The 24,884-nt window shown below is 44.4% G+C and overlaps 1 protein-coding gene across 1 annotated transcript in view; it reads right to left on the reverse strand.

Annotated features, from left to right (window-relative positions):
* The window catches only part of LOC115098941 (histone-arginine methyltransferase CARM1-like), a 78,433-nt gene that overhangs the window by 50,181 nt on the left and 3,368 nt on the right, over positions 1-24,884 (reverse strand). Inside the window, exons 3-4 of the mRNA XM_029616075.1 lie at positions 23,440-23,530; positions 4,440-4,521 (exon numbers count right to left, since the gene is read on the reverse strand). Of these exons, the coding sequence (XP_029471935.1) occupies positions 4,440-4,521; positions 23,440-23,530 (173 nt within the window). The remainder of the gene's footprint in view (positions 1-4,439; positions 4,522-23,439; positions 23,531-24,884) is intronic.

A 24,884-nucleotide genomic window follows, 5' to 3' on the forward strand; every position in this document is an offset into this window, starting at 1 on the left:
CTGCATCCAGTGAACCCAGAAAGCAATGCCACTGCCTCTGTCTTCTGTCACAGTGAGTAAGAGACCACTGACTGTAGTAGAGATCAGAAAAAGCCCTTTGCCAATGCCAATGCCTATTTTTTAAAGCTTTTATATAACTTTCAGAGAGCTTTTGAAAAGAGATCCTTCTGTACAAAATCGAAGAAAGCAAACAGAAGGCCTGGTTTACTAAGCATACCCATAGACTCAGAATGGGAAAAAAGCTTTAGTAAAGAGACCCAGAGTATCTTTGCACATGCTCAGATCTTTCAGAGGGAAAACATCAGCGTCACTTGATCCAGATGGCAGCTATAGGCTAGATAAAAGATACTTCACCATGATTTCTCTATCAAACAGTATCCTTGACGATTTTTCCCATCTCAGTGTTACGTTCCTGCCCGCAGACCCCATCCCGCGGACAGGCCCTTCACTTTCCCCAGGCTGACCTGACGCTGCTGTGTCCCATCTTGCGGCTTGGGCCGCCCCGGAACCTGTTGCTGCTGTCTTCATATCCGCAGCTTTATGCCACTGCCAGGACTCCGCTCCTTTGCAGCCCTAAAGCCGCCATTGCCGTTTCTCCTTCAATGCTGCCCTGAAGCCGCTGTTGCTGACTCCACCTTTGCGGCGGAGAAGACGCCGCCGGGATCTCATCTAGCGGCAGGAAGCCTCTGCTGCCGCTGCCTCCACCTTGCAGCTTGAGCGCCACCACTAGGACCTCCATTGTGGCAGGAAGCTGCTCCTGGTAGCTCTCTCATGGCGTGGAAGCCGCCTCCGGCCTTGTCCTCTCACCTCCATGCAGCAGGACGCCACCGCAGGCCTCTGCTCCTCCATCCTTCCCCCGGGCTTTGCATAGGCGTGGGCGCACACCTCTTGCTTCCATTTAAAGGGCCAGCGGTGGGAAAAGCCCATGGCCCCACCAGATGATGTCATCACATTGTTCCCTGGTCCAGCCCTATAAAAGGGCTCTGCCTCAGTTTCTCGGGGCCTTTGAATCGGATTCCATGGTCATCCATGTCTCCTCTTCTCCAGTCAAGGTCTTCCGTGGTCTGCTCCTGTCCAGATGGCTTCCTGTTCCATGTTCTTCTTGTTCCTGATTTTCTCTGTCTGATGTTCCTGGTCTCGTCCCTCGTCGGAGTTCCTTCGTTGCATGTTCCTTGTCCTGATGTTCTTTGTCCAGAAGTCCTGATGTCCAGAAGCCCTGATGTTCCTCGTCCAAGCCCTGATGTTCCAAGTCCTGATGTTCCTCGTCCAGGAATCCCGATGTTCTTTGTCCAGTAGCCCTGATGTCCAGAAGCCCTGATGTTCCTCGTCCAAACCCTGACATTCCAAGTCCTGATGTTCCTCATCCAGAGCCCTGAAGTCCAGAAGCCCTGATGTTCCTTGTCCCAGCCCTGATGTTCCAAGTCCTGATGTTCCTCATCCAGTAGCCCTGATGTCCAGAAGCTCTGATGTCCAGAAGCCCTGATGTTCCTCGTCCAGGAGTCCTGATGTTCTTTGTCCAGAAGCCCTGATGTCCAGAGGCCCTATGTTCCTCGTTCAAGTCCCAAAGTTCCTGGTCCAGTAGTATCGGTTATTCCATATTCCAGATGTCCCTGATGTTCCATGTTCCAGTCCAGGTCCTGATGTCCTCCTCATCTCCTGCTGCTCGTCCACCTTCCAGGTTCCTTGCTACTCTACCCTTCTGGCCGTGCCACCATCGTGGTCCGTGACCAGCCCATGGGGGGCTGTGTAGGGCACCTCATGGTACAAGGCCTACCTTCATCCCTGCAGCGCAAGTCTCCAGAAGACCCTTGTTTTTAATGAGGAGGTCTGTTCCTGAATTCCGTGTTCCGAGTCTTGAATCCTGATTCTTGTATGCTGTCCCGGTCTTCGGAGTACCTTGCCTGCTTCCGTCCATGCCCAAGACTCTGCCAGAACCTGCTCTGCTCCAGCGTGGCCTGTGACCAGCGACAGGCGGCTGTGTAGGGCACACCAGGACATGTCGAAGATTCAGGCTTCTCCTGAATCTTCGACATGTCCTGGCTTCACGTTCTGCTGCTTTGCCTGGACTCTGCTTTGCTTCCGGCATGGTCCGTGACCAGCCGTGGGCGGCTGTATAGGGCACGCTGTGTCACAGCACTTACCCAGTACTTTCCTGTATGCTTGCCTGAGACCTCCAGCTTCCTCTAAAGTCCTCAGAGTCTTCCTAGCACCTTGAGCCTTCCAAGTCCTCATCCGAGTCTTCCAAGCATCCTGAGTGTTCCAAGTCCTTGTCTGAGTCCTCCTAGTATCCTGAGTCGTCCAAGTCCTTGTCTGACTCTTCCAAATCCTCAACTGAGTCTTCCAAGTCCTCACCTGAGTCTTCCAAGCTCCCTGAGTCTTCCAAGTCCTTGTCTGAGTCTTCTAAGCACCCTGAGTCTTCCAAGTCTTTGAGTCCTCAGTCTGAATCCTCCAAGTACATTAACTCTTCCTCATGTCTTCCAAGTATCCTGAGTCTTCTAAGTCTTCATCTTCATCTGAGTCCTCAGTCCGAGTTCTCCAAGTATACTGACTCTTTTTTGTGTCTTCCAAGTATCCTGAGTCTTGTGTTCCTGCCCTCTGCCTCCATCTGGCCTCACGCACTCATCGCTCCCTAGCAGTGGGCCCAGAAGGGCTACCGAGTGGCCGGAGGGCTACTCCTGAGACCAGCATTGCGTTGCTGGGTCTCACTGGTGTGTGTAGGTCCAGCAGAGGGCTGATCCTGCCTTGTTCCAGTTCCTGTTGTTCCTTGCCTGGACCAGTCCAGCCTTGTTCCTGCTCCACCCATGCCTGTACTCGCTCACTTCCCTGAGGTGCCCTGTGACCCAAGGGCTCACTCTCTCCCAGGAGAGGTGACCGCACCTCCACATCCCTCATCAGGACCTGTAGGGCACATTTGTAATACTCAGCTCTGATGAGGCTTCTATGTCACATAGGCAAGAGTTGGTTGCTATAGTTACCAGTTAGTCCCTGCATGCACTTGCTGTTTGCTCAGTATAGTCATAGACTTTAAAGTGCCATAGACTTGAATGGAAACATAAACCAATGAGATAAAAATTTTTGTTAAATTTGTTGGCAGCCTCCATTTATTTCAAGGGTTCTCAAATGAAATGAAAATGGACTCATTTTATGTATTTTTTCCATTCATTTCTAACAAATGCACTTCCTTAAAGTATACATGTATACATTTTAAGTACACTATGTTATGGTTTGTGGGTAAGTGGACCCTTGGCCCGAGGTGTGAGTTGTTACAGCCTGTGGGGAGGAGCTCCACAGGTCTGCACCATCAGGAGGGTAGGTACCGGCACAGCGGGGAGCTCTAGGCACAGTGGTGGAGAGGCCCCAGGGATCAGGAAATAACCCCCGCAGGGTGGTAGGCTGTAGGTGGTTCTTGGAGTGCGTCCCTGAAGAGAGAGGCTCCAGGCGAACCGCGAAGCGGTAGGTGCAGGGATAGTCAAGTAGGAGGTTCTCCGGGAGGTCAGCCCTGAGGGGGCAGAGCTGCAGCATGGTGGGTGTAGGTAGGAGACGCAGTCCACCAATGGGGTAGGATAGTCCGGTCCCGAACCCAGCTGCTGAAGTAGGCAGGAACCCGGAGAGTGGAGGAATACAGCAGTGTAGCAGAGGGACTGACCCGAGGAGCAGGACAGCTGACAGCCAAGAAGAAACTGAAGTCCCGCCCCTTGGGGCGGGACGGTAGTAGGCAGTCTCTTGAATAGAAGCGTGGCCTGAGGAGTAGGTGAGCACAGCCAGTCTTGGTGAGGATACAGAGGCAACCCCGAGGAGCGGGGAAGACCAGTCAAGGAATTCACAGGTTGTCATGGTATTCCAAGTGAGACCAGAGTAGCTGGAGCCAATGCAGAGCAGGACCCAAAAGGCACAGAGCCAGCCTGAGGAGCAGGGTAGGCCAGGGGAGCGAGGCTCCATAGGAGCGCACACTGACCCCCGAGGAGTGGGTGCCAGACAGGGTCCAAGAGCAAGGCAGGAACACAAGGCAGGAGTTCAGACCACGAATGGAACTTATTGCCAAGTCGGCTTGCTGGGGGCAAAGGTGGAGCTTAAATACGGGAGACCGATGACATCATCAAACAGGGACTCCCCCGAGGTTCCCGCCGAAGAGGCTTCATAGGTGGGACCTGTGATGTGCACGCGTGCCTAGGAAGGCCCGGCGTTGGAGTTGGAAATAGTGGCATCCATGCCACTGAGAGGAGTCCCACGGAACGTAGCAATGTAGGCAGGTCTGCGCAGCGAGCAGCCCCGGGGAGGGCAGGAGAGAGGTGCAGGAAATGAGTACTTGCGGTTGCAGCCGTCTGCGACCGACAGGCATAACACACTACAGGAAATGTATCCTTAGGGATGCAGAGATACTAGAACCTCCCACATAGATTTTTGCAATCTGTATATAGCAGAAGAAAGCAAGCACTTACTACAATGGGTTGTCTGAAGTATTCATCCACAGCTGCATTCCGGAGGCTGGACAGATTGACTCCGTAAAAGCACTGTTGGTACCTAAAAGAGTATATATTGTATAAAGTAAGATACCTGGAAAAGTACTCTACTAATGTTAGTAATCTGATTATCCCAAAACAGGCTGGGAATATAGCATTTTGGTTAGTGTACAGAGACTCAAATGTTAAACCTGAATCAAAAACAACTCCTATTTTATTAAATAATTTTTCCAATGAGTTGTAGGACAGAAGTATTTTTTACCTATCCAATCCCTAGAGGAACTAAGCTACGATGTTTTATCACAGGAGGGTCCCACAGTCATGGAGCTTGTCAATGCAATAGTGGGGCCCATCCCCCCAGAAAGCATCATGGCTGTATGGCACATTCTTTTGTCTTGCGGCCAAACACCACAACACAAAAGAACGTGGCAAGTGACCCTTTAATGTGATGGCGGCCACAAACTCATAGGACCACCATCGCCTTAAAAGGCCACTGGCCTGAAAAATAAAAGTTGTGGCAAATGGGGAGGTAGAGTGGGTGTCAGTGCTGACCCCTGTCTCAACCTGGGATTGTCAGTCAAGGCAGCCCCGACTACCCCCAAAATGCAAATTAAAAAAAATGCAGCCACAATGTGATGGCCCCAGCCCCCCACCCCCCAAATCCCTCCAATAAAATAAAAGCTCTGACCCCCCAGCTCCCCTTCCCATTCCCATCCCCTACCCTCCAAGTGATATAGATGACTCCCTGATAGTCTAGACCCCCCCTCACCGACCCTCCAAGTGATACAGATGACACCCTCCCCCACCCCCAAGTGACACTGATGGCTCCCTGATTTAAAAAAAATGGTCCCAGCTCCACCCCATTCCCTCCCCTTGACAGGAAAAAAAATTGTAGTCTTCCAGCCCCAACCCCCCTCCCGCACTCCCCCATACCTTAAAATGGATCCTGTTTTGGGGCCAAGTGCATCCTCATACCCAGCCTGGTCAACACCATTTTCCAAAATGGTGCCGACCTGACCTTGTCCCAGCCTTGTGAGTGAGGTAAGGTCCAGGGATCGGACCCAGGCCACGTGGAAAATGGCACTGACTGGGCAGGGTGCGAGGGTGCATCCAGCCCTGACTTGGGATCCTTTAAGGTACGGGGGATGCAGGAGGGGGTCATGGGGCCTGAACACTACAATTTATTTTCTTTTTGAGGGGTGGGGTGTGGCCTGGGACCATTTTTTTAAATCAGGGGGGCTGTCAGTATCACTTGGGGGATGGGGTCATCAGTCTCACTTAGGGTTAGGGGAGGGAGTCTAGACTATTGTAGGGGGTCATCAGTATCACTTGGGAGTGAGGAGAGGGGGTCTAGACTATCAATGGTCACTGGTATCACTTCGGGTGGGGGAGGGGTCTAGACTATCAGAGGGGTCATCGGTATCATTTGGGGTGGGGTAGGAGGGTTCTACACTATCAGGCAGGTTGGGTCACTTTGAGGGTGGGGAGCAGGGGCCATCGCCATGTGGGTGTATTTTTTTTTTATTTACATTTTGGGGGGCTTCGGTGCTGCCCCAACTGGCAGGCCCGGATTGAGGCAAAGGTCAGCACTGACTGACACCGGCTCTACCTCCCTATTTTGCTACTATTTTTTTTTCTACCATTTTAAATGTGTGGTGGGAGCCTTGGGACCTGCATTAGGGTCCCAGGCCTCCCACCACACAACTTTCGCATTTCAAATAGGTGTTGTTATTTTATCACAGCTGACCATCTTCTCAGTTGGCTGCAATAAAATATTAACACCAAATTGACTATGCATTACCTTCTTTGCATGCATTTGCCTTCTTCACGCATGCAAATGTCATTGTAATATCTGGGTGGGGAGATGCAAAATATCACACTAACATGGTTTGATGCATCACCCAGTAAAGGTCTGATTTACTAAGGTATATCTTCCATTCTGTGTCTCTGGGAAAAATGGTTAATAAATGAGGCCTTAAGTTTCTCAACTGAGGTTTTCCTATCCTCATGATTGATCACATGATTGTGATCAATCATGTTTGAAAGAGTGTGAAAAATTATGGTACACACAATAACACAATGTTAACTAACTTGCCCCTGCAAGTTAGTGTGATGTCACTTCTTGTAGCAGAGTCAGTATGAACCAATAAGATCCAATATTTGTAAAGTAATTTGTACCTTTCTTGCTAATATTGTAGCTCCAAGGAATGTAGAGCAACTGAAAAGTCCATATTCAAAAGATATGTCTGGCAAAGTCTGGGAGTTAGCCAGACAAATATATGAGGTTAAAAATATCTCTCCACTGAGCAGGTACATTTTGTCTGAGCAAACCATTGCCCACACAAAATTTATCTGCATAAGAAGGGGCAGAGTTGGATATACTCCAAGGCAAGGTTACACTTTAGCCAGCTAAATATTAATGCTGATTGTACAGCTCTCTAGGTAAGTCTGCTGAATTGGATGGCTGTCCTAAAGGTACCCAGAAGAGACATGGAGGAGAGGGCAAAAATAGCAGAGGGAGCAAGAGAGAGGGAGGTGATAGACGAGACACACTGAAGCTCAGGCCTAGGCTGGGCCAATACCTGATGCCAGTGCCTGACAGAAACACTGGACAAGATTAACAGGATAAGACATTGCTGGACAGAACAATAGGACATGGGAAGGCTGGACAAGAAAGGCTGGATAGGATGCTGGATGAAGCAAGGCTGGGACAGGAAGGCGGAACAAGGCAAGGCTGGAAAAGGCAAGGCTGGACAGGAAGGCTGGATGAGGCACAAGAACACTGAGGATGATCAAGATCTAGAAACAAGAGTAACATGCACTTTGACGCAGGAGACCCATTGCTGAGGCAATGGTGAGCTGTCTGATGAACCCTTATGTAGTGAGGGCTGGCTGACATCATCAAAGGGCACCACAGGGATTTTCCTGCCACGGACCCTTTAAGGGAAGGTGTTGCGCGTGCACACCTTAGGAAGAGCCAGGTTAGCTGTGGCATGGGGTGTGTGGGGGCTGAGCTTACCAGTGTTCCTGCCACGCTGAGGTCATGACCTACCAGTGGTGTCCTGGTAAGTGCAGCAACTCACGTAGTTGACCTGCGGGCTGCCAATCTTAACAATATTTCCTCTCCAAAGCTCCCCCCCCTCCCCCAATCGGTCTTCTGGGCTTGGACTTCTTGGGAATCTCCTGTGAAACTCAGATATGAATGGGGGACTTGGAGATTGGAGGCCAAGTCCCAAGAATTTTCCTCAAGTCAATAGTCTTTCCAGGAGATTAGATACTGTGGTTAGACCACATCTTGAATACTGTGTGCAATTTTGGTCGCTACATCTCAAAAAAGATATAGTTCAACTGGAGAAAGTACAGAGAAGGGTGACCAAAATAATAAAGGGAATGGAATGGCTCCCCTATGAGAAAAGGCTAAAGAAGTTAGGGCTGTTCAGCTTGGAGAAGAGAAGGTTGATGGGGGATATGAAAGAGGTCTACAAAATCATGAAAGGACTTCAACAGGTAAATGTGAAATAGCTATTTACCCTTTCGGATAATACAAGGACTAGAGTGCCTTACATGAAGTTAACAAGTATCATATTTAAAAACAAATCAGAGACAATTCTTTTTCACTCAATGTACAATTAAGCTCTGGAATTCATTGCCAGAGGATGTAGATAAGGCAGCTAGTGTAGCTGGGTTTAAAAAAGGTTTAAGTTCCTGGAGGAGAAGTCCATAAACTGCTATAAATCAATAGGGATTAACCACTGATTGTTGCCGGCTTTAGTAGCCTGGATTTATTTAAAGTTTGGGGTACTTGCCAAGTACTTGTGACTTGGATTGACCACTGTTGGAGCCAGGATACTGGACTTGGTGGACCCTTAGTCTGACCCAGTATAGCATATCTATGTTCTTTTGTTCTAACTGGTTGTTGACCCTTCGGGAATCCAAGATCTCCTGGACTTCAAATTGAGTTTCTTATGTAGCAACTTCAGTGGTCTGGAGGGGTGGTCTTCCCGGCTAAGAGAGAATTGCAGGTTTCGGCAGAAACACAGGAAGAAATCATGAATTCGTAAAGATGCCGGTAATTTAAGTTTGTAGGCCATGGGACTCAGTTGTCACTCAATGGGAAATGGACCCACAAATTGCAGTTAAGGATAGCATCTTCAATCGCAGATTCTTTGTACTGAGCAAAACCAAGTCTCCTGGGCAAAGTTGGGGCACTGGTTGATGTTTCTTGTCTGCCTTTCTCTTGAACCACTCCATGACTTGCTCCAGGAGATGATGTATCTTTTGCCAGAACTCCCAGAGTTCCCAACCCATCAGATTAGATGCAGGGCAAGGGGCCGAAATTGGGACAGACTTGGGTGTTAGGTGGATGATGGCTGATCACTATGTAGAAGGTTTCAACCCAGTGAAGCTGCTTACATGGTTGTTGTGGCAGAATTCAGTCCACAGACGTAGAGATGCCCAATTATCCTGACATTGGTTTATGTAGGCTCATAAAAAGGCTTTGAGACTTTGGTTTACTTGCTCGGTTTGTCCATTACTCTGGGGATAGTAGGCTGAGGTGTAGTCCAAGGTGATCCCAAATTTATTGCATAGACTTTTCCAGAAGTGAGCTGTGAACTCCACTCCCTGATCCAAGAGAATGTGAAGGGAAAGCCCATGCAGATGGAAGATATGTTTGACAAAGAGTTGAGCTAATTCAGGCACTGAGGGGAACCCTGGGAAAATTGTGAAATGCTCCATCTTAGAGAATCGATCAATCACCACCCATATGGTGGTGTGCTGCCAGATAGGGGAAGGTCAGTGACAAAGTCAGTGGCCAAGTGTGTCCACGATTCCTTGGGTGCTGGCAGCATCTGTAACAACTCCCAAGGTCGAGCTCACACACTCTTATTCATGGCACTTGTGGGGCAAGACTATGTACCGCTTCACATCCGTCTTCATCTGAGGCCACCAGTAGTGGAAGATTAACTTCAAAGTTTGCTGATACCCATGTGTCCTGACAGCAGAGAGTCATGGACCCAGTGAAGAACCTTCTACTGTAATCCGCAGGGGAACAACAGTCTTCCCAGGTGAAACTGTGAACTAGTAGCAACTACAGTTTTTGCAGGGTCAATATGTCGTGGAGTCTCTAGAGATCAAAGAGCATGAAAGGGTGTCAGCTTGATGGTTTTTCTCAGCGGGACAATACCGCAACTCAAAGTTAAACAAGTTAAAAAACAAGGACCAACTGGTTGTCATGGATTCAGTCGCTGTGCTTGCGCCAGGTGTTCAAACCTTTTGTGATCCATATATATGGTCACTGGGTGTCTGACCCTTTCCAACAGGTGTCGCTATTCCTCTAAAGCTAGCTTGACCACTAGTAGCTCTTGATTTCCAATGGTATAATTCTTCTTTGCAGGAGGAGAGAAGTTTTTTGAGAAGTAGGAGCAGGTCATGAGGGTACCATTAGTTATGCTGCAGGCAGACTGTGCCTACTCCAAGGGCAGATGCAGCTACCTCCAAGATAAATAGCTTGGAAGGGTCTGGATGATGTAAGCACAGATCCCCTCTGAGATAGTTGAAGGCTTGAATAGCGTCAGGGATCCAATTCTTGGTGTCCAAACCCTTCTTGGTAAGGGCAGTGAGTGGGGCTGCCATAGTGGAGTAATCATGAATAAACTGCCTATAGTATATCACAAATCCCAGGAAGTATTGCAGAGCCTTAAGGCCCACAGGTTGGAGCCACTCCAGTATGGCTTTTAACTTGTCAGGGTCCATATGCAGGCCTTGGTGATAAATGATGTAACCAAGAAGGAAAGCTCTTCCTGTTTGAAGGTATTCTTCTATAGCTTAGCGTAAAAGTGGTGTTCACAGAATCTCTGAAAGACCTGCTTTACATGACGTTGGTGCTCCAACAAGGACTTAAAGAAGACCAGGACATCATCCAGGTAACCACTACATGAGAATAGAGCAGGTGTCAAAAGAACTCATTGACCATAAATTGGAGGATTGTGGGGGCATTGCACAAACTGAAGGGCTCACTAGGTATTCATAGTGTCTGTCATGGATATTAAAAGTGGTCTTCCATTCGTCGCCTTCCCAAATCTTGATCAGGTTGTATGCCCCCCGAAGATCCAGCTTGGTAAATAGCTTGGTTGAAGACCTTGGAGATCAAAGGAAGAGGATAACAGTTCTTCTTGGTAATGGAGTTGAGACCACCATAGTCAATACAGGGATGTAGTGACCCGTCCTTCTTCCCAACAAAAAAGGATCCAGTCCCTGCAGGTGATGAGGATGAGTGAATGAAGCCTCTGTTCAAATTATCTTTAATATACTCCTCATGATAACTAAAGATTTGAAATCTGTTGTAGTGCTAGTTGCTACCACAGAACACAAACTTCCTATCAAGGATCAGGAATAATAAGGCTTAAGTTCAGTGTCTGCAGACATGTTTTGAGAGGTATATGATAGGGATGTGCATTCATTTGAAACAAATGGGTAAAGTGCAACAAATGAGAAAAGTAGTCCAAGTGCCTTTAATTAAAAACTCACCTGAGCTAAAAAATTCTAACTTATCCCTATCAATTAAAAAGCAGAATGATAATTCAAACAAAAAACAAACTTTGAAATGTTTGTATGCTAATGCCAGAAGTCTAAGAAGTAAGATGGGAGAATTAGAATGTATAGCAGTGAATGATGACATAGACTTAATTGGCATCTCAGAGACATGGTGGAAGGTGGAAGGAGGACAACCAATGAGACAGTGCTATACCGGGGTACAAATTATATCGCAATGACAGAGAGGAGCACTCAGGAGGCGGTGTAGCGCTTTATGTCTGGGATGGCATAGAATTCAACAGGATAATCATCCTGCATGAGACTAAATGCACAATTGAATCTTTATGGGTAGAAATCCCTCGTGTGTCAGGGAAGACTGTAATGATAGGAGTATACTACCCTCCACCTGGTCAAGATGGTGAGACAGACAGTGAAATGCTAAGAGAAATTAGGGAAGCTAACCAAATTGGTAACGCAGTAATAATGGGAGATTTCAATTACCCGAACATTGACTGGGTAAATGTATCATCGGTACATGCTAGAGATATAAAGTTCCTGGATGGAATAAATGACATTTTTATGGAGCAATTGGTTCAGGAACCGACAAGAGAGGGAACAATTTTAGATCTAATTCTCAGTGGAGCACAGGATTTGGTGACAGAGTGGGGGGTCGCTTGGCAATAGTGATCATAATATGATCAAATTGGAATTAATGACTAGTAGGGGGACAGTAAGCAAATCCACGGCTCTCGTGCTAAACTTTCAAAAGGCAAACTTTGATAAAATGAGAAAAAATGTTAGAAAAAAACTGAAAGGAGCAACTACAAATGTAAAAAGTGTGCAAGAGGCATGGTCATTGTTAAAAAATACCTTCCTAGAAGCACAGTCCAGCTGTATTCCACACATAAAGAAAGGTGGAAAGAAGGCAAGCGATTACCGGCATGGTTAAAGGGGAGGTGAAAGAAGCTATTTTAGCCAAAAGATTTCCATTCAAAAATTGGAAGAAGGCTCCAACAGAAGAAAACAGGATAATGCATAAGTGTTGGCAAGTTAAATGTAAGACATTGATAAAACAGGCTAAGAAAGAATTTGAAAAGAAGTTGGCCGCAGAGGCAAAAACTCACAGTAAAAACTTTTTAAATATATCCGGAGCAGAAAGCCTGTGAGGGAGTCAGTTGGACCGTTAGATGATCGAGGGTTTAAAGGGGCACTTAGAGAAGATAAGGCCATCGCAGAAAGATTAAATGATTTCTTTGCTTCAGTGTTTACTGAAGAGGATGTTGGGGAGGTACCCGTAATGGAGAAGGTTTTCATGGGTAATGATTCAGATGGACTGAACCAAATCACAGTCAAGCTAGAAGATGTGGTAGGCCTGATTGACAAACTGAAGAGTAGTAAATCACCTGGACCGGATGGTGTACACCCCAGAGTTATGAAGGAACTAAAAAATGAAATTTCAGACCTATTAGTAAAAATTTGTAATCTTATCATTAAAATCATCCACTGTACCTGGAGACTGGAGGATAGCTAATGTAACCCCAATATTTAAAAAGGGCTCCAGGGGCGATCCAGGAAACTACAGACTGGTTAGCCTGACTTCAGTGCCAGGAAAAATAGTGGAAAGTGTTCTAAATATCAAAATCACAGAACACATAGAAAGATATGGATTAATGGAACAAAGTCAGCATGGCTTTACCCAAGGCAAATCTTGCCTCACTAATCTGCTTCACTTTTTTGAAGGAGTTAATAAACATGTGGATAAAGGGTGAACAGGTAGATGTAGTGTACTTGGATTTTCAGAACGCGTTTGACAAAATTCCTCATGAGAGGCTTCTAGGAAAAGTAAAAAGTCATGGGATAGGTGACAATGTCCTTTCATGGATTACAAACTGGCTAAAAGACAGGAAACAGAGAGTAGGATTAAATGGACAATTTTCTCAGTGGAAGGGAATGGGCAGTGCCTCAGGGATCTGTATTGGGACCCCTTACTTTTCAATATATTTATAAATGATCTGGAAAGAAATATTACGAGTGAGGTAATCAAATTTGCAGATGATACAAAATTGTTCAGAGTAGTTAAATCACAAGCAGTTTGTGACAAATTGCAGGAAGACCTTGTGAGATTAGAAAATTGGACATTGAAATGGCAGATGAAATTTAATGTGGGTAAGTGCAAGGTGTGCATATAAGGAAAAATAACCCATGCTATAGTTACACAATGTTAGGTTCCAGAATCCATATTAGGTGATACCACCCAAGAAAGAGATCTAGGTGTCATAGGTGGATAACACATTGAAATTGTTGGTTCAGTGTGCTACAGCAGTCCAAAAAAGCAAACAGAATGTTGGGAATTATTAGAAAGGGAATGGTGAATAAAATGGAAAATGTCATAATGCCTCTGCATCGCTCAATGTTGAGACCGCACCTTGAATACTATGTACAATTCTGGCGCATCTCTAAAAAGATATAGTTGCGATGGAGAAGGTACAGAGAAGGGCAACCAAATGATGAGGAATGGAACAGCTCCCCTATGAGGAAAGACTAAAGAGGTTAGGACTTTTCAACTTGGAGAAGAGATGGCTGAGGGGGGATATGATAGAGGTGTTTAAAATCATGAGAGGTCTAGAACAGGTAGATGTGAATCGATTATTTACTCTTTCAGATAATAGAAAGACTAGGAGGCACTCCATGAAGTTAGCATGTGGCACATTTAAAACTATTCAGAGAAAGTTCTTTTTACTCAACGCACAATTAAACTCTGGAATTTGTTGCCAGAGGATGTGGTTAGTGTAGCTGTGTTTAAAAAAGGATTGGATAAGTTCTTGGAGGAGAAGTCCATTACCTGCTTTTAATTAAATTCACTTAGAAAATAGCCACTGCTATTACTAGCAACAATAACATGGAATAGATGTAGTTTTTGGGTACTTGCCAGGTTCTTATGCCTGAAACTGGCCACTGTTGGAAACAGGATGCTGGGCTTGATGGACGCTTGGTTTGACCCAGTATTGCATGTTCTTATGTTCTTACATTCTGGGTTTCACTTCATGCCAGACAGCACTTGGTGGAGTTTTGCGAATCATCCAATCTTTCTCCAATCTAATTAAAGATAATAGTCCTGCTACCACTTTAAGTAGATGAAACTCCCACTCCAACTGGATTACATCATCATTGAAGTATGCTGAAGAATGCTGTTACTGAGGCCACAGAACCACATCTATTAAGTATTGGAAGGAGGCTGCAGCTCCGTGAAGTACAAAGGATTCACAGTGAACTGATGTAACCCCTGAGGAGTAACAAAAGCTGTCTTCTTTCACAATTTCTCTTCTAGAAGGATTTCCCAGTCACCTTTGGTTAGGTATAATTTAGTGGTATTGCCGCTCCTTGAGCCCTTTTCCGGGGAGCACTTACCTTTCTATAAGCACCTTCTCTCTGATGTGACTTCCTGAGCCCTTCTCAGGGAAGACTTTACTTTTCTTAAAGACATCCTGTGATGCGGCTCCTTAAACCCTTCCCCAGGTAGTTGTCTTTCTGTAAAGACCTCCTCTCTAATGCAGAGGTAGGATTAGCTGTATTTTTGCTCTTGATATAGCGCATGCTGTTTCTGAACAAAGATGACAGTGACCTAGGCTTAAAAATGAGTACATCATTGCCTTTTTTTAAAATAAATATGTAAACTGTCCTTAATGAATTTTTGAGAGGGCAAAAATATTGAGAAAAATAAACTATTAACCTAGAAGCTCACTGGTGTATGGCAATCAGATAGACATCAAATTTTGATATCAAATTTACCTGGAAAAAGAAAACATATACCTACTGGACCTATCTGGTTTTGATACTAGAACTACTGGACTAGCTCAAGTACTGGAAGTTTCTAAGATACTCAGCTCCAGCATTTATTTTACTTGTTTATCCACTTCTCTCCTTTTATTCTTTGGGCAAAAGACACAGCTTCTCTTGCATTGTTTTCCTCAGTTCAGTATGTGTATGGTGGTTAACTAGTTGGTTGGTTAGAATACATTCAAGAAGCAGTTTGATTAAAACGTGGGCTTGAGTATTTTGTACAACAAAACTGTTCACGCAATGTTCAGTTTTTTCCTGCCCTGTACTTTGCTGACTGGAGGACCTGAGTCCTTTCATCTGTAATGAGCAGGGCATCCCTAGAGAATCTAGCTTTTACAAATTAACACGATATATCTGTGTGCATTTTCTGTGGCCAGACTGGTAGGCCTTATAGCCAACCAGCCTATTTCCTCCTCTAGATTTCAATAGATCCTCTCCATTTATGATTGGAGAGGATTAGTAGTAGAAACCTATCCCCTGGGCCTGTTTTTCTTGAGCTTTCTGAAGGTTTTCTTTTGTGAATCTGGCTGCTTAGTTCAGCTTTTCTTGTAATTTGGGTGCATAAAGGACAGCATTCTCCCTTCAGGGTATAGTTCTTCATGGATTTCTTGTACCACATCCAGTATCCCCCAAGATTGTTGTCTGTAGAGTAACTTGAAGCAGGAGAAAACCAGTAAAGGCATGAAGGTACTTCTCTGACTGCAAACGCAAGTAAGGGATCTATGTATTCCCATCCCTTGAATTCTTAATAATAACTTCTTAAGAACGTAAGAAATTGCCATGCATGGGTCAGACCAAGGGTCCATCAAGCTCAGCATCCTGTTTCCAACAGAGGCCGAACCAGGCTACAAGAACCTGGCAAGTACCCAACACTAAGAAGATCCCATGCTACTAAGTCCAACTTGATTAATAGTAGTTAATGGACTTCTCCCTCCAAGAACTTATCCAAACCTTTTTTTAAACTCAGCTAACTGCACTAACCACATCCTCTGGCAACAAATTCCAGAGCGTAATTGTGCGTTGAGTGAAAAAGAATTTTCTTCCTGATTTGGTTGAACCATCATTAGTCTGATAAACTGAAGTGCATATTGATTTGCACACCTCTTGTAATAGCTAAGACATGAAATTGCTTCCTTAATAGGTTAGAATTTATGAGGGATTTCCATGACTAAACATTTTAATCAATTCCCTTATGGTTATCTTAGTAGGGTGGAGTACAAGGGGATTACCCAGGGTTGGCAAATATAGATTGGAACCTATACTGGAGCCCTCCCCTCACTTTTGTACAGAGGAACTACTAGGTCCATTTCAATTCTGCTAAATTGGGTAATGATTACTGGAAGTGGCACCAGTGGTACTCTAGTGTTAACTCTCTATGATATTGGCATTCAGGGCACAAAAATGCAAAGGTTTCTGACCTCCTTATGTATCATGGGCCAGAAAAAGCAGGTAATAATTAAATTAGGGTATTGGCAGTACCTACGTGGCTGGCTAAATTGTTGCAGGGCCTGTAAATAGCATGTGTGGTAGGGCTATGAGCTCCATTTAAAGAAGCAAGATATAAAAATCTGGAGCCAGGTTTCATCTCTCTGCATATCCTCCACTCTCAGGTTATAGAGAATAGTGCATCTTAACTCGAAATACAGTAAGGGGCAGGCTGATTTTTATTTTATAAAACCAACCGTTCCTTCATACTATAGAAACAGAGCTGTAATACGGTATCAGCTTGCTGCTCAGCCCTGATTCCATGAAGCCTCTCCATTGTTTCTGAGCCTATGCAGTTGGCATGAGTCTTCAGCTTCCTTTGGTTCTAGCATGCATGCCCCCTGAACCCCAGTTTCAATGGTCCTTCCTAAAGTTTCCTTTTGTGTTTGTATTATTTCTGTCTTCTGTGACTTTAAATATTACTATGAGAAGGACAAGGGGGGAGGGGGGAGGAAAGGAGGAGGGCAGGCACAAATAGGTATTGGCCCTAGGTGCTGGAGACAGTGGCGTAGCCACGGGTGGGCCTGGGTGGGCAGCTGCCCACCCAATTTAGACCCAGGCCCACCCAACTGACACCAGAACTGCAAGGGCTGTCGCGGGATCCCATCCCCGCGACAGTGAAGAGGAGAACCCATGCTTGGCACGCCATCACGGCACACGTGGGGAAGCGTCCTACAACCAATGGGCCGACCGATCTTCCTGTTTGCGGGGGGAGGGGGGAGCGGAAGCGCCGTGCACAGCTTCCACTTCCTCCCCCCAAAGCAAGAAGATCAGCTGGCCTCTCCTGCTATCTTCGGGCCGTATGGCCGACCGATCTTCCTGTTTGGGGGGGGGGGGGAGGAGAGCGGAAAGCGCCGCGCAGTTTCCGCTTCCTCCCCCCAGAACCGCTCTTCTCCCCCCCCCCCAACAGGAAGATCGGTCGGCTGTACGCAGGAGGCCAGAGGCAGCTGATCTTCCTGCTCTGGGGGGAGGAAGCGGAAACTGTGCGCGGCGCTTCCGCTCTCCTCCCCCCCGCCCCACAGGAAGATGGGTCGGCCATACGGCCCCGAAGATAGCAGGAGGCCGATGGCAGCAGGAGAGGCAGCTGATCTTCCTGCTCTGGGGGAAGGAAGCGGAAACTGTGCACAGGCTTGAATGTGTATGTGAGGATGAGATGGGAGCCTTGTGTGTGTGTGGGTGAAAATCGGACCCTGGGTGCGTATGGGAGTGAGAATGGAGTCTTGAATGTGTGTGGGTGATAATGGAAGCTTGAATATGTGGGTGAGGTTGGAAGCTGAATGTGTGTATATATGGGTGAGAATGGGAGCCTGGGTTTGTGTGTGTGTGGGTGAGAATGGAAGCTTGAATATGTGGGTGAGAATGGAAGCTTGAATATGTGGGTGAGGATGGAAGCTTGAATGTGTATATATATGGGTGGAGAATGGGAGCCTGGGTTTGTGTGTGTGGGTGAAAATGGAAGCTTGAATATGTGGGGTAAGAATGGGTGCTTGAAAGTGTGTATGTGTGGGTGAGAATGGGACCTTAAATGTGTGTATGTGTGGGTGAGAATGGGAGAATGGGTTTGTGTGTGTGGATGAGAATGGGTGCCTGGATGTGCGTCTGTGTGTGCATAAGAATATAAGCCTGGGGAGGGGTGAGAAAGTGAGAGCTTGTATGTGTGTCTGCAGAGAATGTGAGCTGGGGGGGGGGGGGGAGAGCATATGAGAGTGAGAGCCTGAGTGTGTGAGGGAGTCTGTGAGAGAAAGCATTTATGTATATATGTGTGTGTGTGTGGAAGGAAGAAGACAGTAGTAGAAAAGACACTGAAGAGGAATTAGGAAATGAGCGACAAGGGAAAAAATGGGAAAGAGAGACCAGGACCAACTGATTAGAAAAATACAAAGATCAGACAACAAAGGTAAAAAAAAATTATATATATATATATATAGAGAGAGAGAGAGATGTTAGCAATTTAAATATGTCATCTTTGGGAATGTGCATTCTTATATTTTTGTATTTGCTCTTTCTTAAGTATTCCACTGTTCAGACATTTTAGTTTCTCAGGCTTTCTATTTTGGCTTTATCTACATGTTTCTGTTCTAATTTATAGTCTCTTATTTCTATATTAGGTAAAGGTCGGTCTCAGTTTTGCCTGTTTGTGACAGAAATGAGTATTTCTAGCATATAGTTTCTCTGTAGTAGTAGTCCAGCCTGTTCTGTTATTCCCGTAGGTGATGTATTAATGTTCTAGGGCCTGGGTGTAGTATTGCATTGCTGCTTTTTCATAAGGTTGCTGTTTGAATCCTGAGAGTCAGTGCTGTGATTGTTTGGCAAGGTTCCAGATGCCTCTTTCTTTGCAAGAGTTTGTTACTTCACAAAATAGCAGTGGAGGGTTATTTTTTGCTGAGATTACACCAGAATTTGAATTTTTTTTTTTCATGTTACTTGTAATGTGAATTGCCGCAGCTTTGCGCTGCACCTGTTCTGATGATTAATTATATTTTATTGTATTTATGAAGATTTCTGGGTTTCTGCAAAGATGGTTCATGAAAGAATACATTAATTTTGTTTTATTATATGATTGGATTTGATTGTTTTTCTATACTTGAAATAATTGAAGTAAATTATTTAAAGTTTCATACATGAACATAATGGCTGTTGCAAACTATTTAGAAAGCCATTCTAGGGTGCAGTATATGGCATTATTTATCAGTAAGAAAACAACTAGTAGACCTGCATGCCTTGTGCCCACCTATGTTAACCTTGTGCCCACCCAAAAAATCAATTCTGGCTACGCCACTGGCTGGAGACCCACAAAATGCCACTGTGATAACTTCCTCAGTCTACAATTCTGTCAGGTTTGTGATTTCAGTGTTTTTCTGGCACAGCAATGTTATAGTGTTACATATTTCCAGTGGATGAGCTGTGCCATCTTAATGTGCCTCTCTTCTGACATCAGCAAATCAAAGCCAGCATATGGATATGTGTAATCATTTCCAGTTTTATTTTACAGAATTTGCATTTGGCTGTTTTAAACTTTTTTTTTTTTTACACTGGCTGTGAACCATCTTGTGCATAGTCCACTATCTTGTGCATCAATTATCAATTTCCTCATCGTTAGGTTTACCTTTCTCACTGTGACGAAGAGCAAGCCCATACCCCAGACAGAGACTCTTCTCGTGAAAATGGGCCTGAAGGATGACACAAAAGCCTTCCTAGAGACACTCAGAAGACTGGCTGAGATAGCAGGATACTCCTAGCAACAGCAGTCTCTCCACCTCGTTTCATACGTGAGCAGAGAGGCAATTGCTATTTACAGGCCCTGCAACACCACCCAAGCCTGGGAATAAATAACTGGGAAAGTGACTAACCTGAATCAAGTCTGTTTTTACTACCCTAGCCTACTACTGATTTTTTTTTTTTTTTTTTAACAAGGTCTGCTACCAGTAGTTGGCATAATACTGAACACTCTCAGGGTGATTTCCTTGGGTGTTTGTCCTTTCCACAACCCTGAATGCACATGGAATTGCAAGATATTGTTTTCTCTCTTTTTTGTTTTTAGTAGTGTTTCAGTATTGTAATACTCAGGGAGGGCAATTCAGGTAAACAGGTATTTATTCGGCTAAAATCACCTAACTGAAAACTGTTCTTTCAAATGAAGGCTAAAAGAATGAGCAGGTTCCATAATGTATGTACTTTAAGCTATGGGGCAATAATGCATTCCTGTGGTATTTAGCTTGAAGGGAGGAAACTGGGCACAAACATTCAGTTTTTCAAATGTGCATTTGTTATTTTCTTCTCCCATCCCATCGTCTGCAGAAATAGCAGGTAGAAAGTGCAATAGCAGCGTTCCTGCTTTGCATGCACTCATTTCCAAAGGGAAATACATTTTAAAAATTTGGGTAAAGTACACATTTTTAACATGCCCACATCATTTGCACCTACATAGGCTATTTGAAAATTGTTCCCACAATGTAACAGTTCAATACCATGTTGTATTTGCAAGGCCATCTACTTTCCCTCTAGAACCATCCTGGCTGTTATCATGTAATACCTGTTAGTAACCCCTAGATGTCCCTCAATCACAGCAATACTTTAGAGTAAAATAACTATAATTCTCAAAGATATATCCATTTACGTTCCTTTGTAGTGCATTATGTTGGCATACATGCTTTGTTATGTTAAATAATCAAGGTTCTTAAAAGTATCAGAATCAATATCTTCCAAAAATCAAATATGAAGCAATGTTCTTCATTATTTCACGTAATGCTTGTTTGTGCTGCATTATCATTTTGTCTTTGTTTTTCTCGCATAAAGAAGACATCTACTTTCCTTGGCTTTGAACTGTAGCAAATTGTAATAAACATTTTTATATTTCAACTAATTCAAGAGGGAGGACAATCTTCAAATGCCATTTACCCATGTAGAAGGGCTGTCTGGCATGTTGCCTAGGGCACCAAATTCTGAAGGTGTCCAAAAACTGGGCCTCCCCTTGTTGCTCTTTAATTTCTGTGGTGTGAAACCCCCCCCCCCCCCCCTTCCTCTAGTCTTCTGTCTCTGAATAACATAATTAATTTCCAGCCATGAGGTCTGAACATTATCCACTCTGTATGCAGCTAAACGTATGCACTGAGATCAACAACGCATGTACTATCACCTGTGGGAAAAGTAAGCAGGATCAGAGATGGGTTACTTCAGGGAAGGCAGGCAACGTACCTAGTTTTGCATCTTCCAAAGCTATACATTTTTTTTCAGGAAAAATAGTTATTCAGCAGAACAAAAAGAGGTGCTAATCTCTACAGATACTTTTTCCATAGGTAATTTTTAAAAGAAGACTTTGCAATAATCTGCATAGTTTTAAAAATCGCCCCCTTAAAGTAGTTTGCAATCAGTTTTGGAAAAATGGAAGTGGTTGACATTTGCATGCAGGCATGGCATGGCAGCAAAATGTCGGCCTGCAGCACAGACACTAAGGCGCTGATGATCCAGAACTGACTCAGCAAGACTGCTCAGTCCCATGGATTCACTTGTATATCTTTGCTGCTGCTGCACCACATCCAGTATCCCCACAGAAGAAACGTAAAGTAAAACAGTAAAAAATATATATATATTGTGCCGGATATGCACATAATTTTAATGAATTTTAATTTGCACAGAAAATTATTTAAATTCATTTTGTGATTCCAAGGTTTTCCTTAATCCAAATTTTTTCACTTGTATCTTTCTCCATGGGCAGCAGCCAAGAAACAGAATGTGAAACAACAAGAAGTTCTGTCTTTCTGAGCCCCACTAGCATACAAACTCTGAACAAAAGTGGCCTATTATAGAATGCGACACTAGGGCTCTGTTTTTCTCATATTTAGATCAAAATCAATAAAGACATACAGGAAAATCTAAAAAGCACAAGGTGCTGCTACAAGATCCTTTTTTTGTATGTTTTATAGGGATGTGAATCGGGTGCCCCATCATTTCTCCTATCGGGTTCATGTAGCCGCGGGAAAATCTCAGTTTCCTGCGGATCAGAATTTATTTTTTTTATGGAAAAATCGTTTTTTCGGATTAGTGCGTGCAAACTCCCATTAGCGCGCAGTAACAAAAATAGCAAAAAAATAACAAAAAGTAACAAAAATTAACTGTTTTTGTTAGCGCGCACTAATGGGGAGTTAGAGCGCACTAACAAAAACCGTTAATTTTTGTTACTTTTTGTTATTTTTTGCTATTTTTGTCAGTGCGCACTAACGGGAGTTTGTGCGCACACTAAGCTGAAAAACGATTTTTGATGAAAATTCGGGGGAAATGCGATCGTTTCTCATTTTTCACGAATTTTTGACGAATTAAGAAATATCGTACGATATTTAAATTCGTCAGAAAAAGATTCATATCCCTAATGTTTTGTGCATGTTACATCAGAGAAAAATGGCTGAATTAGCACAAGCTTGAAACTTCTGAACAGTAGCACCAATCAGCAAGGCTCCAGCTTTAGATACTCACCATTCACACATCTTTCATAAACATATTTCAAGCACCTTAAAAAAATCCCCTGTACTTACTTACTTCATGATTATAGAAAGGGACTGGCCTGATAAAAGAGATCAGGAGTCGGAGATGCAACCTCGGGATGTTTGAAGAGTACACTGTAGAACTTAAATATCAATAGGCATATATGCTCGCAATATTGGGCACATGTTGGCTGACATTCAAAATGCACTTACCTGGATAAGAACTACTTATCTGGCTAAGTGCCGCTGCTGGTTATCTGGCTAGGATCAGTGGGTGCCACTTAGCCAGATAAGTCACTTATCCAGTTAAGTATCTGGCTGGTTAAATCGAGGGAGGGAGATGGGTGTAATGGGGAAGAGCTGAGTTAGCTGGATTAGGGCTATCCTAAAATTATCCAGATAAGCTTCTCTGGCTAACTTTATGATAGCCGGGTATATGCAGTGGTGTGGCTCAGTAGCGCTGTCACACCACTGAATATACAGTGATAGTTAGCTGGCTAACAGAGCTGCACAGTGGCTGAAATGGATTTCATGGTAGCATACACAAAAAGGGACTAATTCTCTGACAAGTTTGAAACTTGCAAGTATCAGCATTGGAGCCTAGATGACCAATGCTAGTTCCCTCCGAGGCTGCTCCAATTTCGGGATTCCCCTAGGGCTCAGCGCGCATGTTATAAAATCGGGTGTACATTTGTGCGTGCCAGGTGGCGCGCACAAATGTACCCCGCGCACGTAGATTTAAAAATCCGGCCCATATTTTGCATGTGATACTATGTGCCCAATGATATAGGCATGACTATTCTTCTGTGCATATTAGATTAAAATTGTATACGGTATTTTTGGCTTTAGATACACCATATAGATAAATAAATGATAGCTACACCACACTGTTGGTATCTATTTAACCAATCACAATACAAAATCGCCCCAGTCTATTTTGTAGCTAGGATTATAACTGTGATTGCTATGTTAGGCACACTGAAGATGGAGGAGGAAGAAAAGTCAATCATCATCATATTTATTTATGGGGTTCGAATCTGGACTGTTGGGCTAAAGTTGCAGATTTTTTCTTTCTATACCATGTAAGATTCAACTGAATTTTACACACATTTAAAGAGAAAACATTATTCACTAAATATTACCAAAAATTGGCTCTGTTATAGTGTTCCATGTAGAGCTGCTCATCAGAAAATGGAGCCATGTGGATGTCACTAAATGTTGGGAACATCATTCCTAAAAGCCAAAAGACATACATATATATGCATGAGTACAACACTTGTCTGAGAGTGTAGTAATATTATAAAGCACTGCAGGAGATGAGGAGCACAGTCAATCAGACTAGTCAACTGATTGGCAAGTCTCAGCCTCTGTTTCTGGTCAGCAGGGGTGTGGTAATCACAGCTGGGCCGTTGCACTGCAAGCTGCAGGAAAACTTTTTCCCACAGCATTTTCGAACAATTATTTTTTTAAAAAAAGGTATTTATGATAAATTATCTACAAATATAAAATGGACTGGTTTTTTTCTAATTAAATATTAGATGTTGCTATTTAAAGTCAGATTTACTAAGGCTTTTTTTCCCCTAACGGTGTACTATGCCCAGTTTCTTTAGCTTATGGAAACTGTTTGCCTTTCTTTACTCGTCTTGCAGTTCCCATGGTCAAACCATGCATGCAGCAATCTGAAACACACACTAGCAGCAAATCACATTTTTTTCAGTTCTGGCAAGCAACAATCATTCAGCAGCTGGCAGACAGTCTGAGGCAATTTTGTTAAGAGACACAAGATAACATTTAGCAAATGGTGGCAGAGGCAAAACAGTAATGGAATTTAAAAGGGCATGGGATAGACACAAAGGTCTATGGCAGGAGAGGGAGAAGAGAGACAACAACTGGGGTGTATGGGTGAGGAGAGGAGAGGAATATTCCAACAGTTGTAGGAATGGGGGGGGGGGGGGGGATGAGACTGTAAGAATATGGGCCCCTGGGGATTGTCACTATTCTCTCTCTCCCAAGCTTGTCTGTGAAGCAGAACTCAATATTTGATCATGGATTTAATTTCAAGAAATAGCAAGGCAGGTAGAAAAATAATGAAAAAGCAAGTGTTCCTATTGTAGGCTTATCATATGCACAGTCTGGCACCAGGAATGTCATCCTGAAGGGGCAGAGTACCTATTACATTCATATTGCAAAGCACTTGGGCTTGTCGTCAGCATGCAAAGCACATGTCCTGTCAGCCAGTAAGACTCATAATCATTTGTAGCACCTTATCCTTCTTGTTAAGTCACTATGGGGGTTATTTTCTAAGGGCTTATCGCATGCTAAAAGGGCCTTTTCGCATGTGATATCATGCAAATTAGGGGAGGGGAGGAGTCAGGGCGGTGAGGGGGCGGAGTCGGCGGTGTCTTCATTGCCGGCGATAATGTTACTAAAATTATCATCGGCAGTAGTACGCCAAATAGCACCACCTTTCACGGTGGTGCTATTCGGTGCGAAAGCTGGCAGCCGGGCGCACTGCCATGGTGCAAAGGCTGTGGGCTTTCGCAGGCCTGCCCCCCCCTCTCGCCCTGTTTTCGCAGGAGGCGAGGGG

Source organism: Rhinatrema bivittatum, chromosome 1 (assembly GCF_901001135.1).
Source record: "Rhinatrema bivittatum chromosome 1, aRhiBiv1.1, whole genome shotgun sequence".
Taxonomy (NCBI): Eukaryota; Metazoa; Chordata; class Amphibia; order Gymnophiona; family Rhinatrematidae; genus Rhinatrema; species Rhinatrema bivittatum.